This window comes from Pseudomyrmex gracilis, unplaced genomic scaffold (genome assembly GCF_002006095.1).
Source record: "Pseudomyrmex gracilis isolate BER0280 unplaced genomic scaffold, ASM200609v1 scaffold_124, whole genome shotgun sequence".
NCBI lineage: Eukaryota > Metazoa > Arthropoda > Insecta > Hymenoptera > Formicidae > Pseudomyrmex > Pseudomyrmex gracilis.
The window spans coordinates 275,828-290,959 of record NW_018020708.1 but is presented as its reverse complement, the minus strand read 5'-3'; the positions used below and the strand labels follow the sequence as shown (position 1 = coordinate 290,959).

The following is a 15,132-nucleotide window of genomic DNA, read 5'->3' as shown; positions in this document are numbered from 1 at the left end:
AAGTAATATCGGGAAGTCCGTTGACTTGACTACGTCGTTGAACAGTCTCACTCGACTCGCATGCTTGCCTTATCTCATTAGGTCAGTGTGCCGAGATATAATACACAAAAGTGTCGTGTGTCAAGTTGCGTTCCTCCGTTAGGGCCCGATCGTAACCGTAGGTCAGGACGTAACACATAAAAAGCCGTATGATTTTCAGAAAATCAATAAATCAATATCCGATAGCTGATAGCGAGAGCCGGTGCCACACACGTCGCTCGCTGCGTTACTCCGTTCTCCGTTGCTAGAATACGAAGTAAGCGAATTTTCTTTACAACCGAAAATCACATTGTTTCACACACGCATACAGAGTCGATCCGCTTACGCGCTTATTAGCTCACATTAATTAATTAATTAATTAATTACCAAAACATTGTAAATTGGCACGTGAATCTTCGATTTGAATTGACCCGATCTTCACACTTCGGTCTTGGACGGAAAAGTTTGAGACCACCCTGTATATGTATGCATTTAAAGCCAAACGTGTATTTTTCTCTTTTGCTATTTTTCCTCGAGTAAATACGCCGCATTAACCAGCCGGTGATTTCTTTCGTTTGTTTAGGCAGGCACTAAGATGGACGCCGAGGCAGCGCTGCTGGAGAACTCGCCCACTCTGTCGACGATCTCGTCGTCGGATTCCACAGACGCGACTTACTCGGGGCCCGGCTCGCCCTACTCCCTGGAATCGCCCATCATCGTCACATCCTCGTATAAAAAAAAGCGTGACGATGAGGTCGCGCCCAGACCAACGCCCAGATACCCACTGCCATCCAGGAAGCCGAGCTTCCGGATACGACCGCCCTACCTCATGATCTGCATTAGCATCATCGAGGTGAGCGAACGCCGCGCGCAAATAGTAATTACGCAATTACGACGGATGACACAACGACGACGATTGTCGGTGCGCGAGGTGTACCTGCGAGCGCGCAAACGCTGTCGTAATTTCGACGATGATTTTTCATAGAGAGCAAATCCGGTCGTTCGACGAGCAGAAAGAAACGATCGAATCGAACGGCCGCTTATAATAAAGATATACGTTTAAAACATCGCTTATCAAGCGGAAACGTTTTAATCGGCTTAGAGTAGCTTTGAACTACGCTTTCGAGCCGGTCGAAAATTAAATTGCGACAATTAATATTGTTTTTTCTTTTTTTTGTAAACGCCGTTGATAAAAATGTGTCAGCAATTTTTTGCGCCGGATTATCTCTCGCATATTTGATTGTTTTTCTTTTATTTGTCTCTTTATATTCATATTTCTGTTACGCTCGAGCGAATACCTACGCTAAGGGGAGGCTGTGTGAGTGGATAAAATTGTTCCGTCGTAGAAACGGCCGGCGGAACATTCCGGCGAGTGTGCAAAGTCGAGCGGAAAAGAATGGTTGTAAAACGGGCGCGTGAGCTTTCGGGATTTCTCATTAACAGAATCAACGTGTCCTCGCGTCGAGTTCTTCGACTTGGCGAGAGGCGAAGGGGGAGGAAGAAGAGGTGAAGAGAGAGCGCGCGATGGGAATCCTTTTCAATTATACGCGCGAATTCGTCCGGGAGAACAGCGGAAACGCTGATATTCCGAGACGCGCGGCTTGATAGCGAAGACTTCGCCCCCCTCCCCCCTAAAAAAAAGCCGCGGCGGCGCTTCTTCCGCTCAGATAATAATCTCAGGAACTTCGTCTTTTCGCTTTTTTTTTTGTTTGTTTTTTTTTGTTTTTTTTTGCAGCCCCGGAAATTCCCGCGGGTCGGAATGAAAACGCGCGAATAAAAATGCGCGAATCTAAAAGCCACGAAGTTTACGCGCCGCGATTTCTTATCTACGCGGAACGCGATGAAAGTTAATCACTTAGCCGCGAGTTTTTCTTTTGACCCGCCGCCGCGCGAGATCAAAGCGAACGCCCGTCGCAGACATGCGGATTCAAGCTTGTTTCGCGAGCAAATGGGAGCAAGAGACACGAAAAAATGTACGGCGGACATTTAAGTGAGAATTACGCACAGCGTGACCGTTGAAATGTTTTGCGCCAAGTTTAGCTTCGGCGTGCAAATCTTTATTATTTGCCATTATTTTTTGGAAATATAATTATTATCAGATATATTTGTTGAGACAAAGTTTTAAATCGACTCAAATTAATTTTAATCGATTTGAAAGTTTCAATACATTTACACATCATAAAAACGAACCACGCGGGTCATAACTGTGTTGCGAAAGATTTGCGTACCGATGCAATAATTCAGGCTAAATAAAAATACATCACACATGTTATTTTTCTTCCTCGGCAACAGCGTGATACGGTTGCCGACATATCGAAATAAGAGAACGTCGATTTCTAGAGCGCAAAGATAATTCCCGAGACATTTGATTGAAGAATCTGTCCGAGAAAAATCTTGATGGAATAAATTACGTCGAAACTATCGACAAGGAGAGAAAAAATATGACGAGATGTTTACGATATAGCAGAGTTGATTTTATTCAAGATGATGAAAAAAAAATTTTTTTAAACTCGTACGTACGGCGTGTGTTCGCTGTACGTGCGAAATATTGAATAATTTTTTTTTTTCTTAATTGAACGATCGTGCAAAATGTCATCCGCGTGAAGAGTGTAGCGCGAAAAGGCGATTTTCAAAGTGGCTCGGCGAGCTATTCACACAATGTCGGTGAAAGAGGAAGAGAGAGAGAGAGAGAGAGAGAGAGAGAGAGAGAGAGAGAGAAAGATAGAGAGAAACATTAACGTGCTCTCGAGCTTAATGAAACGCTCAAAAGTAACGTTGCGGTACTCGAATTTTCCCGGGCTCGCATATAATAATGCACGAGGAACCCGAGGCATTTTATCTCCGGGAAAATTACCCGCGAACGCGAGGAGAGGAGAACATGCGCTCGCGCGCGCGCTAGAGTGTATAAACCTAAAGCCGCGGAATTAAAGGCGCCACTAATTCACGGCCGCGCAGTCCGTGAATTTCAACTTTATCGCGGCAGTATTGTCTGGTGAAAACCCGTTGTTGTTGCAAGTGGGGAGATAATTTGTGATATACGAGACAGCGCGTGTATAAACACACGCGCGCTGGCGCGGGCCTGAGTAACGCTGCCGCGTCGCGCGGTTGCTTCCGAGGAGCGCGAAAAACGGCGGAGAACATCGGCGGCGTTTTTCGCGATAAAAAGAAACGAGCCGTAATATTTATCGCTGCAGGTGCGAAATCGTTTCTTGAAATTTAAGGAACTTTACATCAGGACGGGAAGAAAACGCGGTGTGGAGAAAGAGACGAGGAAATACGATGGGTATCATAAAACAAAAACATAAAAAAAATTAAAATTAAATTAAATTATTTAAAATCAAATGTGTTAACGAGCAATGGTTTTATAAGGTGATCAAAGTCATATATTAGTTATTAAAATCACGCTTACGTCTTTTATCGCTCGCATTTTTTTCCGCGAAATAAAAGAGAGCGGAGAAAAATAAATTTTCGTTTTAATTCCAGCGAAACGGATGATTACGCGCAACTTTAATGCGAAATTGTTCGAGTCAATCAGCGTAACACTGTACTGACTACGATTATCAATGCGCGACGCGGAATTATAAGAATAACAGCTCTCGTGAATTTTTTCGGACTTTCATAATGATGCGGTAGAGCGCATTAATTTGCGCGCTTCAAAATGCATAAATTTAAAACTACGAAGTTAAATGCATTCCTAATTCTCGGCAAAAAAAAACTCTCAAAACTCTGTTTCTGCCCTTAACGCGACGATGTAACACGAGAGCATCACTAAGAGAGAATGGGTGCGCGAACGCGCGCAACGACCTCCGAGTGAGAAACGGAGGAATGAGGAAAATGGTGAATTCCACACCTTGAAACGTTCTCCAGACCACCGGAAATAGACATTTTACGCCGCGATTAACGCGATAGCGCAGAGAGAAGAGGAGCGCGTGTGTTGTCTGAGCAATATGAGACTTTCGATCTTTTGAGCCGGAAAAAGAAACGAAAAAAAATTATAGCACGTTAATTGAAATACCGACAATTTAGTCCGTATTTATATTCAAACGCTACTTTTGCGTTACAAAAACTACACATTTTATTTTATTTTATTCTCCTATCTCTTTATATTCGCACGTGCGCGCGTAAGACAGGACGAGCGAAAGACATCGAACGGCGAAGCAGAGTATATTTGCGGTTTCTTGAATTCGCAAGAGATTCCGCGCGCGGAAACAAAGTCCTCTTTACGTTTAACTTTAGACAGCGCAAACATATTCCTGCGGAAAGTCTTGCTCGCGTCCCGACACCTTCGCGCACTTTACGAGTAGACGAAACTCGTAAAGTGAACCCGGTTGCGGTTTGAATACTGCTTTTCGTCTGAATCATCGCGGTCATTCCGAACAGATTACACCACGGTAAACGAAGTTAATGCCAGCAAGGCATGTCTTTTATGAAGCGCGTTAAAACATAATTCTCTTTTGTTTTATGAATAATTAAATTTGTGCATTTTAAGTTTGAAATTACATTAAGTTTGAATAATTGAATATTCTATCACGCACATAAACAATTTTTTACATAAATTAATTTTCTATATTTTAATTTGATTTGTGTAAAATTTTTATAAGTTGCAATTAAATGTGCAAGAAAAATTATTTCTCGAATCGAATATTTTATAAATAAAATTAGTTTAATTTGATCCTACCAGAAAAAGCGTGTATAAATAATCATAATCGATTCTATCGATCTTGATTGTTGCCGCTTTTATCTCGATGCTGATTGGACGTTTCTCGGGTGTGTTTCTCGATTCATGTTGGACGTAACAAGATGCACGGTACTGCCTCGCGCCGTTCGAGTGCGACTTTGTTGCGCGTGTCTTTAAAAACGTAACTATAAAATAAAGTCACGTTACAGTGTCTAAAAACGTGACTAAAGTAAACTCACGTGACAGGGAGAAGAGAAAAAACACCACGTGACTACAGTCACGTGTCTTTAAAAACGTGACTAAAAGTACAGTCACGTGACTTTAGTCACGTGTTGTTTTTCCACTTTTCCTTCTCATTATTTTTTTATTTTGGTTTTTATGCGTTATTTCTGACATCTTTCTAATGTGTGTATTATATGATTTGTAAAACGTATACACTAGCTGTCATTGCGGTGACAGATTGTGTGTTCACTGACACTACACATTAAAATAAAAACAATAATAGCGTGCGCGTAGCGCGCGCCTGTGTTGTGCTAATTAGAACTAAAAAATCGAATATTTTATTTTTCGAATAATTTTCGCGGAGAAAATTACACACGCGTGTGCGACGCTCAGACGTTGTTCCGAACGCTAGTCGCATTTCTTGGCGCGATATTTCAGCGTGCCGCGAATATCGAACACCGCGCCGCATTATGCGACTACTTTTGAGCGCGTAAAGAATATATTACGCGCGTTCGTCTCTTCTTCTTTCGCATCTTAGGAAAATGAAATTCCTACGATGCGCGCGTTGTACATCTATAATTACGAACTCCGACCGAGAGTTCCGTGCTCGTCCGGGCACCGCATGCATACACGTATGTATATGTACGTCCGTACGTACATATGCGCCAATTATACGGACCGCTGCAAACATTTGCTTAGAATTCGGAATTAGAACATACCGTATTGGACGAAATCACTGACTGTGATCGCGTCTGGCTGACATATGGCGCGCTTGACAATAACCGTCCGGATGTCGCTTCGTCCTCGCTCGAATAATCCTTCCCTTATTGCCATCTCGGAAGGGAAGATGCAGATTGGATAATTGAGAAATTGTTTTCACGCGCAGCACCGAAATAATTCAATCAATGATATAATTCAGTAATACGTAAAATATATTTGCTTTTTTTCAAAAAAAATTCCCTAATGACTATTGAACAAATGCATTCGCCGAGTTTTAACGCGCTGGAAAATCCACAAGCTCGCGATTTATTTAGTCGCCAAAATTGAACTTCACACAGAAGAGAAAGAGAGAGATGAAATTTATCGCGCACGTGCGCACGGCCTAAGGAGAGGTGCTCGTAAAAGCGCATTAAGCGCCAACGACGTTGAATCCCGGGGGTTAGTAGACGAAGGTCGTAAAAAGCGGGACGTCGAAATGGATAGCCGGGGGCAGGAATCATCCCCCTGTCGAAAGAGTGACGCACCTGCTGACACGTGTGATTTACCGACTCCCGAGTGTCTGCACGCGTGCAGATAATCTTCAACGAGGTGGCAAAACAAAAAAAAAAGAAAGAAAGAAAGAAAAATACACGCGACAAGGTATTTCGGCAACTACTCGCGCGCGGAACGTACGCGTGCTCTCTCTCTCTCTCTCTCTCTCTCTCTCTCTCTCTCTCTTTCTCTCTCTCTCTTTATCTCTCTATCTCTCTATCTCTTTATTACCCGCCCGCGATAAATTCGGGTAATCGGATGAACAAGTTATTAAACGCTACCGATGAATTGCGCGCATCGCGTACCCATACGTTTCGCGGCATAAATATTTTGCAAATCGTGCGATTAACATCGAACGAAATAATACGTGGCGGGATATCGGTTGCCGCGCGCATATGGGGAACCTGTGCTTAACGGGCAAGCCGGATCTTCGTAAATCATTGTGATCGATAATGCGATTGATCCCGCGTCGCGATACGGCTCAATTGCAAGGCGTTGCGCAATATTGTATTACCCGCGCTTGCGTTGTGTATCAGTTTATCAGGGATTATGATACAGTATTATGTACATATATGTGTATATATATACATATATATATATATATATATATATGTATATATATACACATATGTGTACATATATATATATATATATATATATATANATATATATATATATATATATATACATATATATATGTACACATCCGAATGTATGCATGATCGCGAAATTTATACGCTGAAGGGATTTATTATTGAATTTTCCCCGGCTAAATATGCAGTTTAACTGTGTATAAAACGTTTTTATTGAATTTTGTTCAAAAATTTTGCTAAATGCAGTTTATATATATATACACATATGTATTTTTGTTAAATAAAATTAACGCTTTGATTTAGACATAACGTGCCAATGTTGTTGAATTATCATGCTTTTGTGCGTTAAAATAAATAGAAAAATATGTTATTTTTTGAAGTATTTTTTTTTTTTTAACTATATCGTGTGAAATGGTAGATGTATTTTTATCGTATGTATAAAAAAAAACCATGAAACGTTGCGCGCCATTAGCGAAATCGAAAAGAGAAAGAGCGCGCGCGTCACGTGTTTCCATTAAGCAGTTATCTCGGGTTTTATGTCGCTGCGTTTAATCTGGATGGGACAAGCATTTTCCTTTTCGTGCCCTCGCGTAAGAGTTCCACGCGGCGATAAAGACGCGTGGAACACGTTTTCCATCTCTCAGAGCCGAAGAGAGAGCCAGAAGATCGTTCTTCCTCCCGGGGAGCCAAGTGTCGTTACGGAAATAGCTGGCGCACCGGCGACAACGACGCCTCCGCGGAATCCGGGATAGCGCTTAATTCATGTACTCTCGTATCTTTATTTAGTCTTCTTTCCCAGAAGAAGATAAAAACGAATCTCCCAACCCGCACTTTTGTACGGCTTAAAAGAAAAAAAAGTGAAATATCTTTTACAAGAGAGACGGTCGATTCTCTTCCGCGGATAAACAATTTACCGATGAAAATTTTTAATACAGATATAATTTTGTTTTTTAATAAAGTTGTTGTTGTTGTTGTTGTTAGTATTATTATTATTATCATTATTATTGTTGTTGTTGTTGTTGTTGTTGTTGTTGTTATCATTGTCATTATTATTATTGTTGTTGTTGTTGTTGTTGTTATTATTATTAGTGTTATTATATCAAATACCGACGACAATAAATATCGTCGATATTTTATACCAACGAAAGAAACGTGAAAAGACGCGAGAAGTTAATTTAACGTCGTGCGCCGTTTAATATTGCCAATCGCAATTTGATTAAAAACAATTTCGTTCGCGTCTCTCTCTCTCTCTCTCTTTTCCCGCGCAATTAATTCCGTATTTTTGATGTATGCGATTCTCCGCGTAATATTCTCCGCGGCGCGGACGGGCGCAAGCACATTAAACGTGCTTTCACTCACAACAGATAACCGTCCACTGCCTGGGAGACGAGGCGACGTTACGGAGATGGCTGGTCTACGATCCCCGTCAACGGGCGCAGGGCTGGAGGTTCGCCTCCTACATGCTGCTGCACTCGAACACACTTCACCTCGCACTCAACGTGGTCATTCAGCTGGTCCTGGCCACTCCACTCGAGGTGAGCCAATCAAGTAAATTGCGGGAGAACGTCGTCGGCCCCCGAGACACTGGCGTTTAAGGGAACGAGCCTCTCTCTCGTACCGAAGTTTCCGATGATGCGTCCTTTTCGCCCGCGATCAAGCCAAATGGCATTCGCGTACCGGCGAATTAAATCGCCGCCGCCGCCGCGTCGTATCGTAACACGAAATAGCCGGAAATCGCCGGGTTCGAACTATTTCCCCCGGGGGAAAACTATCTCGGCAAAAATAATTACTATAAAAGGCTCTACATGTTGATTTATACGCAAATGTAATACTTGTTATAAATAAATATAAATGTCTACGTTGATTTACACGTATTTGTTTCTCTCATTGCGATTGTTACGTTTTAATTGCCGTTGCAATTTATTTTTCTCGTTGATGTTTGGCCGAAAAATAGAAAGAGTTCGGCGAAACGTTTCTCTCTCTCACTTTGTCACGTTTATTTCGGAACGAAGATCGTTACGGCGCGAAAAAAAACCGTTTTTTTTTTACTCAGCGCAAGAAACGGGTCGAGAAGATTCGTCGTTCTTCTGCACTGTAAACACTTTTTCTCTCACACACGAAGCAGAAGACGAAGGACTCATGATTGCAGGTGGAGCAGGGACGAATAGGGGTGGCGACCATCTATCTCGGGGGCGGGGTGTGCGGCGCTCTGGGAGCGTCGCTTCTTCAACCGAGTCTTTACCTGGTCGGAGCCTCGGCAGGTATTTACGCGCTGCTCACGAGTCACCTCGCTCATCTTTACTTGGTAAGCAGAAGAGAAAAAGTTTTCGCAATCTCTCTCCCAGAACTCACAGCGAAACCGTCCGTCGATGACCCTTTCGTTCCCTTTTCGACGTCGCAACAATAAAACAAGTCGCCGAGTAAAAACACGAGTCGCGCGCGGCGAAACGTTTTTCCGCTCGAAATATTCTCTTTTTCTTTCCTTCTCTCTCTCTCGCGCGCGCGAATTTTCCACCCGCCAGTGTGGAGTAACCGACTTTCTTCGAACGTGAAAAATACACCGGCAAACACAAACGCTTCATGTAGTCGGACACGTCGTTGTCGATACGCGGACGCGTATAATCGGAGAGTTTGCGTGTTTGAACATATCGTTTTTAAAATATCGACGCCTTATTTTTGAAATTGAAGTTTTCAATTAAATAGGAAATAACCGATTTTTTTTTGTCGAACGCAAGGAACAAACCAGTGGTAAACGCTATTTATGGTCAGACACATCGTCAGACACATATTTCTCAGAATAGGAAAAACTTGACTTGATCTAGTTTCTCGAAATAAAACTTGATTTAGAGATTAAATCGTTTAAAAAATCGTTAAAATATCGGCAAAATATATGTTATTCGGATATTTTAACTCTCAGAATGTAAAAGCTGTTGCGGCATCGCGCGTATATCTTTTCGTTTCTGATCTGGTTGCAGTGCCACGGCGAGCTGCGCTACGCCGGCTGGCGTCTCGGCGCCGTGTTGCTGCTGGCCGGCGCCGACGTCGCGTCCCTGCCGATACCGGCGCTGCTCGGATGCGGCCGGGTTGGCTGGGCGGCCCACGTCGCCGGCGCCCTCGCGGGTCCCCTCCTGGGCCTGGCCGTGTTCCCGAATCAGAGCAAGAAGGACGCCCGTGGACGCAGGTTCGTGCGGTACGTTCGGCTGCTGTCGGCCATGAGCGTGATGTTGCTGATTGTCGGCGCTGTTCTCGGCAACGTTTACCTGATCGCGCTGCCCCAGCTCAGGAAGCCATCCTGACAGAGGATCGAGATGCTCGTCAAGCTCTGCAGACGGTCCTTCCTGATCATCAAGATTCGGGAGGCCGCCGAGAGCGTGTTCGAGTAGTGAACTCGCCGAATCACGAACGAGCCGAGAAGAAAAAACGCGAGAGAAACGGTGCTCTGTGGACTCGTCAGATTCTGAGAGAACTTTCGCAAACTCTCTTCGAATCTCTCTCACGTACGCGCGCGGTCGCGATCTCCGACAAATCCGCGCGGAAACACTCGTTTCCGAAGGATGAAGAGGAGAAAGAAGAAACACGTGATCGATACGTCCCCGCGCTGGGGAATGCTGCTCGCGAAGGAGGTTGGCCGCGCTCGGTTGTTGTGTAGGAAATACCAAAGATCGACGACAATCCGTCGAATTCGTTTACTCGCTGCCATTTAATCCAAAGAGATCTCGATACCTACCTGTTCGTTCGCGATCGAATGGAGGAAAGAAAAATACCTGAAGAGTGTGACATTGTGACTCTTTCTTTCTTTCTCTCTTTTTCTTTCTCTTCGCGCACTGACACTTTGATAAATTTGATATTGCGAACACTTGGTGAACACGGCGACTTTTTTACGGACAGGTAAGAAACGTTCAAAAATAAAATAAAATAAAATAACCAAACAACAACAACTGCCGACTTTGCAGCCCGACATATCGGGTTGCGAATGTAAAAACGAACAATATACTTAACAAAATACTTAACGAGTATAATTGTAAGAATTTCTCGCTACTGTCAATCTCGCTGTGCGAAAGGAGAGAAACTGGCACGAAAGTGTGTGCGCAATGTGTGTATAAAAAAAAAAAAAAAAATTTAAAGAATCGTAATTATATAAATAAATAAATATATAAATATAAATATAGCGTAAGAAAAGGAGAGTAAAAAGTTCGGCCGTTAACGGTGAACGCGATTATATAATTGTAGAAGAACGCGAAGAGTAATTTATTTAAAACGCGCGAGAACGCACGAGAATTAATAATTGTTAACGACTCGCGCGCGGAAATAATCGAAATTACCGCGCGCGATTTCGAGTAAATAATGTTGAAAAGCCTAGGTAACGTCGCTGGCAATATATCGGAAGTATCTCTTTGATCTTTTTCATTATCCGTATTAAACACTTCTAGCGTGTACGAGATTATGTAAGAAGATTGTATGTGTGTGTGTGTGTGTGTGTTTGTAAAATAAAGCGATCATATTACAAACCAAAACGTGTAAACGTGTTACGATGTAACGAAAGTTTTATTATAAATATATGGCAAGATAAGTGTATATCGATCGTTAATAAAGCAGAGTTTAACAACCGTCTGATTTCGTGCTTTCGGAACAACAAACAACTTTTTCCGAACACACAAAAAAACTCTCTCGTCTCGAGAAGTGGAAAAGCAAACGCGCAAGCGTTTCGCGGTCGTCTCGAGTCACCTTTCGACGTCAGCTAGAAGAAAAAAAACAAAAGAGGATTAGGAGATTCGGTATAAATTCCTTCGCGCTTCATCCCGCCGTATTTTCCCGATTAAGCGCCGCACGAGATCCTTACTGGCGCGCGTTAACGATAACGTGGGCGCGTGGAGATAATCGCGCGTTTCTATTTACGATGCTTGTAAAACTCTCTCCGTCTCTCTCTCGCACGATATTTCTAGCGTGTTAGCGTAGTGTCCTTAATCGCAATGCTAACTTGCTCCTCAGCAAGGATTGTCGAGAGTTCTCGCGCGCGTTCAGATCTCGGGGTTAGCTCCCTCCTCCCCCGTTTTCCATCAATCTTCGTCCGCGCTTTGAATTTCTCTCTCGTCGCGGCGTGTCTCGTGCGCGACGACACGCGAATGTTAGCTCGAGTTAACGGACAGGGAGGGAGGGGGGAGTTTATAAGCGCTCGCTTGAATTTTCCGGAAACGGATCTCCTGAAAACGCGGGAGCGCGCGACGAACAATTACGGCGATCCCTCTCCCCCTCTCTTCCCTATAACGGTTCTTTGTACGATATTTCAGGTTTGTCGATGTGTGTCTTTATAAAATTTGATTTATTACGCGCCGCATGTTGAGATATTTGTAGACAGTGGGAATAGCAACCGCGATAACGCATATACAGCGATAACGTAACAAAGTCATAAGGCGAGAAACGTCATGTGTTCACCCGAGCACTTGGTCGTGTATAACATATATATATATATATATATATTGTTACGCCCGCGGAGGCGAGACGGCACTATAGCGCCGGCCACTGAAATTCACGAGCGCGTTCGCGGCGAACGAAGAAGCGCGGTCTCTCTCTCAAAACACTTTATTAACACTCAGAATACAAATGATATCACAATACAAATTGTATCAGGACGAATCGTCGAAGCGCGACGTGACAGCTCTCGGTTGCAATTCTTCTTAAACAAACTTGCGAGCAGTGATGAAAGATCGAGCCGGCTAGCACCGAGAGCACCGAGGTAGTGGGAACGACTGGGAACACGCACACAAGCGAGAACCGTCGCTGTGTGCGTGACGTCACGCACAAGGCGGCGTTCTCGCTTGTGTGCGTGTTCCCAGTGGTTCCCACTACCTCGGTGCTCTCGGTGCTAGCCGGCTCGATCTTTCATCACTGCTCGCGAGTCGTCCGGCAACAGTCGCGCCGAGCGCGCGCCGTTCACGCGGCTCCCGCGACACATCGCGGTGACCGCCGCGTAACAATATATACAATAAATATATAATCGTAGACATATATATATATATATATAATACTTGTTCTTGTTTTTATTGATGTCACAAGACGAACTGGCTGTGATTATGTTAGTGTTGTCGTCGATTTTTGATTACATCACGATATATATCTTGTAAATAATATATGAATTATTAAATATATAGATATTACACACATACACGCGCACACACGTACACACGTACGTTCGCGCATTCATCGCACGCACACTCACACGTACTGCGATTTCGTTGCGAGTATAATAATGAGACTTCCCCGTTACCTCCATTGTATAATCGAATCAATCGATTGCCTGCAATAAAATCGCTCGAATCGTACGTCACGTTTCACAAAGTGCCACGATCCAATCTCGATTCGCTACCCATCCTCCCCTCCCACATCCTTCGCTCTCTTTCTCTCTGTCTCTCTCTCTCTCTCTCGTATTATTAATTCCTCTCGTTGGAGAATTCCTCGTCGTTTTGTTATTATTCGTTACGCAACAATGGCCGGTGTATCGTTTCGAAGATCGGAGTCCATTGCGAGTTTTGCGATCCGCGACCGGATTTCGATTGAAACGATTTTTCTTTCTCTCTCTCTTTCTCTCTCTCTCTCTCTCTCTCTCTCTCTCTCTTATCGGAAGATTTATTTTACCCGAACACAATTTAACGGAAATGGGAGATTAATTAAATATTCTAATAACGCGCGCGCTTGTGTGCGACGCACTCTCCGGAGTAGTTTTGCATATTTTTGTGTTACGCGGACGAAAAAATCCTCGATAGTTGTTTCGCCGATAGTTGGAAATATTTTATTTATTAGAAAAAAAAAAAAAAAATTATTTGCACTTTTCCTCGCGGCGGCGCGCGCGTTGTAGGATAAAAATTTAATTAAAACTGAGCTGAGCTTTTTTTTCACGTTGCTTTAAAAATATTTATTTTGCCGGCAATGAATGAATGCGTGTTCTCTGTTACAGCGCGGAGTTTACACGAAAGGAAGAGAGAGGAATGACGGGGGAAAAAAAATGAAATAAAATAAAAACAAAGTGGAATGATGTAAGAGTTTATTGTAACGAATGTAAACACACATATATATATGTTACAAGCCTCCGCATAAAATGCGGCTTTCAAAAGCGGCTGTCAGTTTTCAACCCAATTTACGTCGAATCGAAAGCGCGTTATATAACCAACGCGCGTATCATCGATATAAACATATAACCGCGATCCCCTTTGTTTCAGTTTTGTCGGGAAAAGAGATTTTAACATTATTGGCTGGAATTTTATAATATAAATATCCTCTTTACGTATACAAATATAAATATATAAAACGATGAGAGATCGCTTTTATTTATCATCATCGTCGATGTAATTCCGGATCGCAGGCTTTTGTTCGCGGGGGCGCGTAATGCACGTACATAAAACTATTGAGAGTCGCATGCGAATTCTTCGAGAGCGCAAACGTTTCAAAAATACGAGCGCATAAAGGAGGAGGAAAATTCTCAAAAGATTTAATAATACAACGTTTCATAAGTTCCAACAAAAGCATTCTTACAACTCTCTCTCTCTCTCTCTCTCGATCTCGATACAGTTGCGGCGCACACAGGAAATGCGGAACTCGAAGTACTTACATCGCATAAATGTCTACTCTCTCTCTCTCTCTCTCTCTCTCTCGTTCTACAGGTTCTGATCTATATTCCTCTTCAATTACGTTCGACTCGCAAAAAAATAAAAAATTAAATGCTAAATGTAATAACAAAATACGATTTTCCGACTCGAGACATTGTGTGATCTGTAAAAAAAATTATTCCAGCACCAATCGGACTTTGTTGTCGCGCGACTGTGATCGCATCTATCTCGGATAATAAAACGTCGCCTTTCAAAACATACAGATCGTTCGGTTTCAATCAGTGACGACGCTACATTGAGATCGTTATCGTTTACTTAACAACTAAACGCATGTGTGTATTATCTTATCGCTGTTGTCATCTTGTTGTTATATAAACATTTACAGAACAAACAAATTGGAAGAATTACGAATAAAATAAATCAGTTTCCAACAAAACGGCTTCCCCAGATTTTTCTTTTCAGTCAAAAAATTATCGCTGCTCCTCATCACGATATTATTCCGCCACCACAGAGCGAACATTCTCTGTCTCTTTCTCTCTCTCTCTCTCTCTCTCTTTCTCTCGTCGTGTCTTTGCTCTCTCGCAAATGTTTGAGGATTAATGATCGATACCGCATACGCCACTAAAATCTCACTTCGTTCGCGGGAGACATGCAATTTAGTCCGGATAATTTGAGTTTTGCAAGAAAACGCCGTCTCCGTCGCGGGACCGAGTATTCATCCTCTCCCCCACCCCTTCTGTCTTTTTCTTCCGTCCTCTGTAATATTCCA

At 43.0% G+C, this 15,132-nt stretch overlaps 1 protein-coding gene across 1 annotated transcript in view; it reads left to right on the top strand.

Annotated features, from left to right (window-relative positions):
- LOC109856575 (protein rhomboid-like) overlaps positions 1-10,058 on the top strand; it is a 138,926-nt gene extending 128,868 nt beyond the window's left edge. The window contains exons 2-5 of the mRNA XM_020432001.1: positions 602-871; positions 8,127-8,297; positions 8,912-9,067; positions 9,738-10,058. Coding sequence (XP_020287590.1) covers positions 614-871; positions 8,127-8,297; positions 8,912-9,067; positions 9,738-10,058 — 906 coding nt within the window. The 5' untranslated portion in view covers positions 602-613. The remainder of the gene's footprint in view (positions 1-601; positions 872-8,126; positions 8,298-8,911; positions 9,068-9,737) is intronic.
- The last annotated feature ends 5,074 nt before the right edge of the window (positions 10,059-15,132 follow it).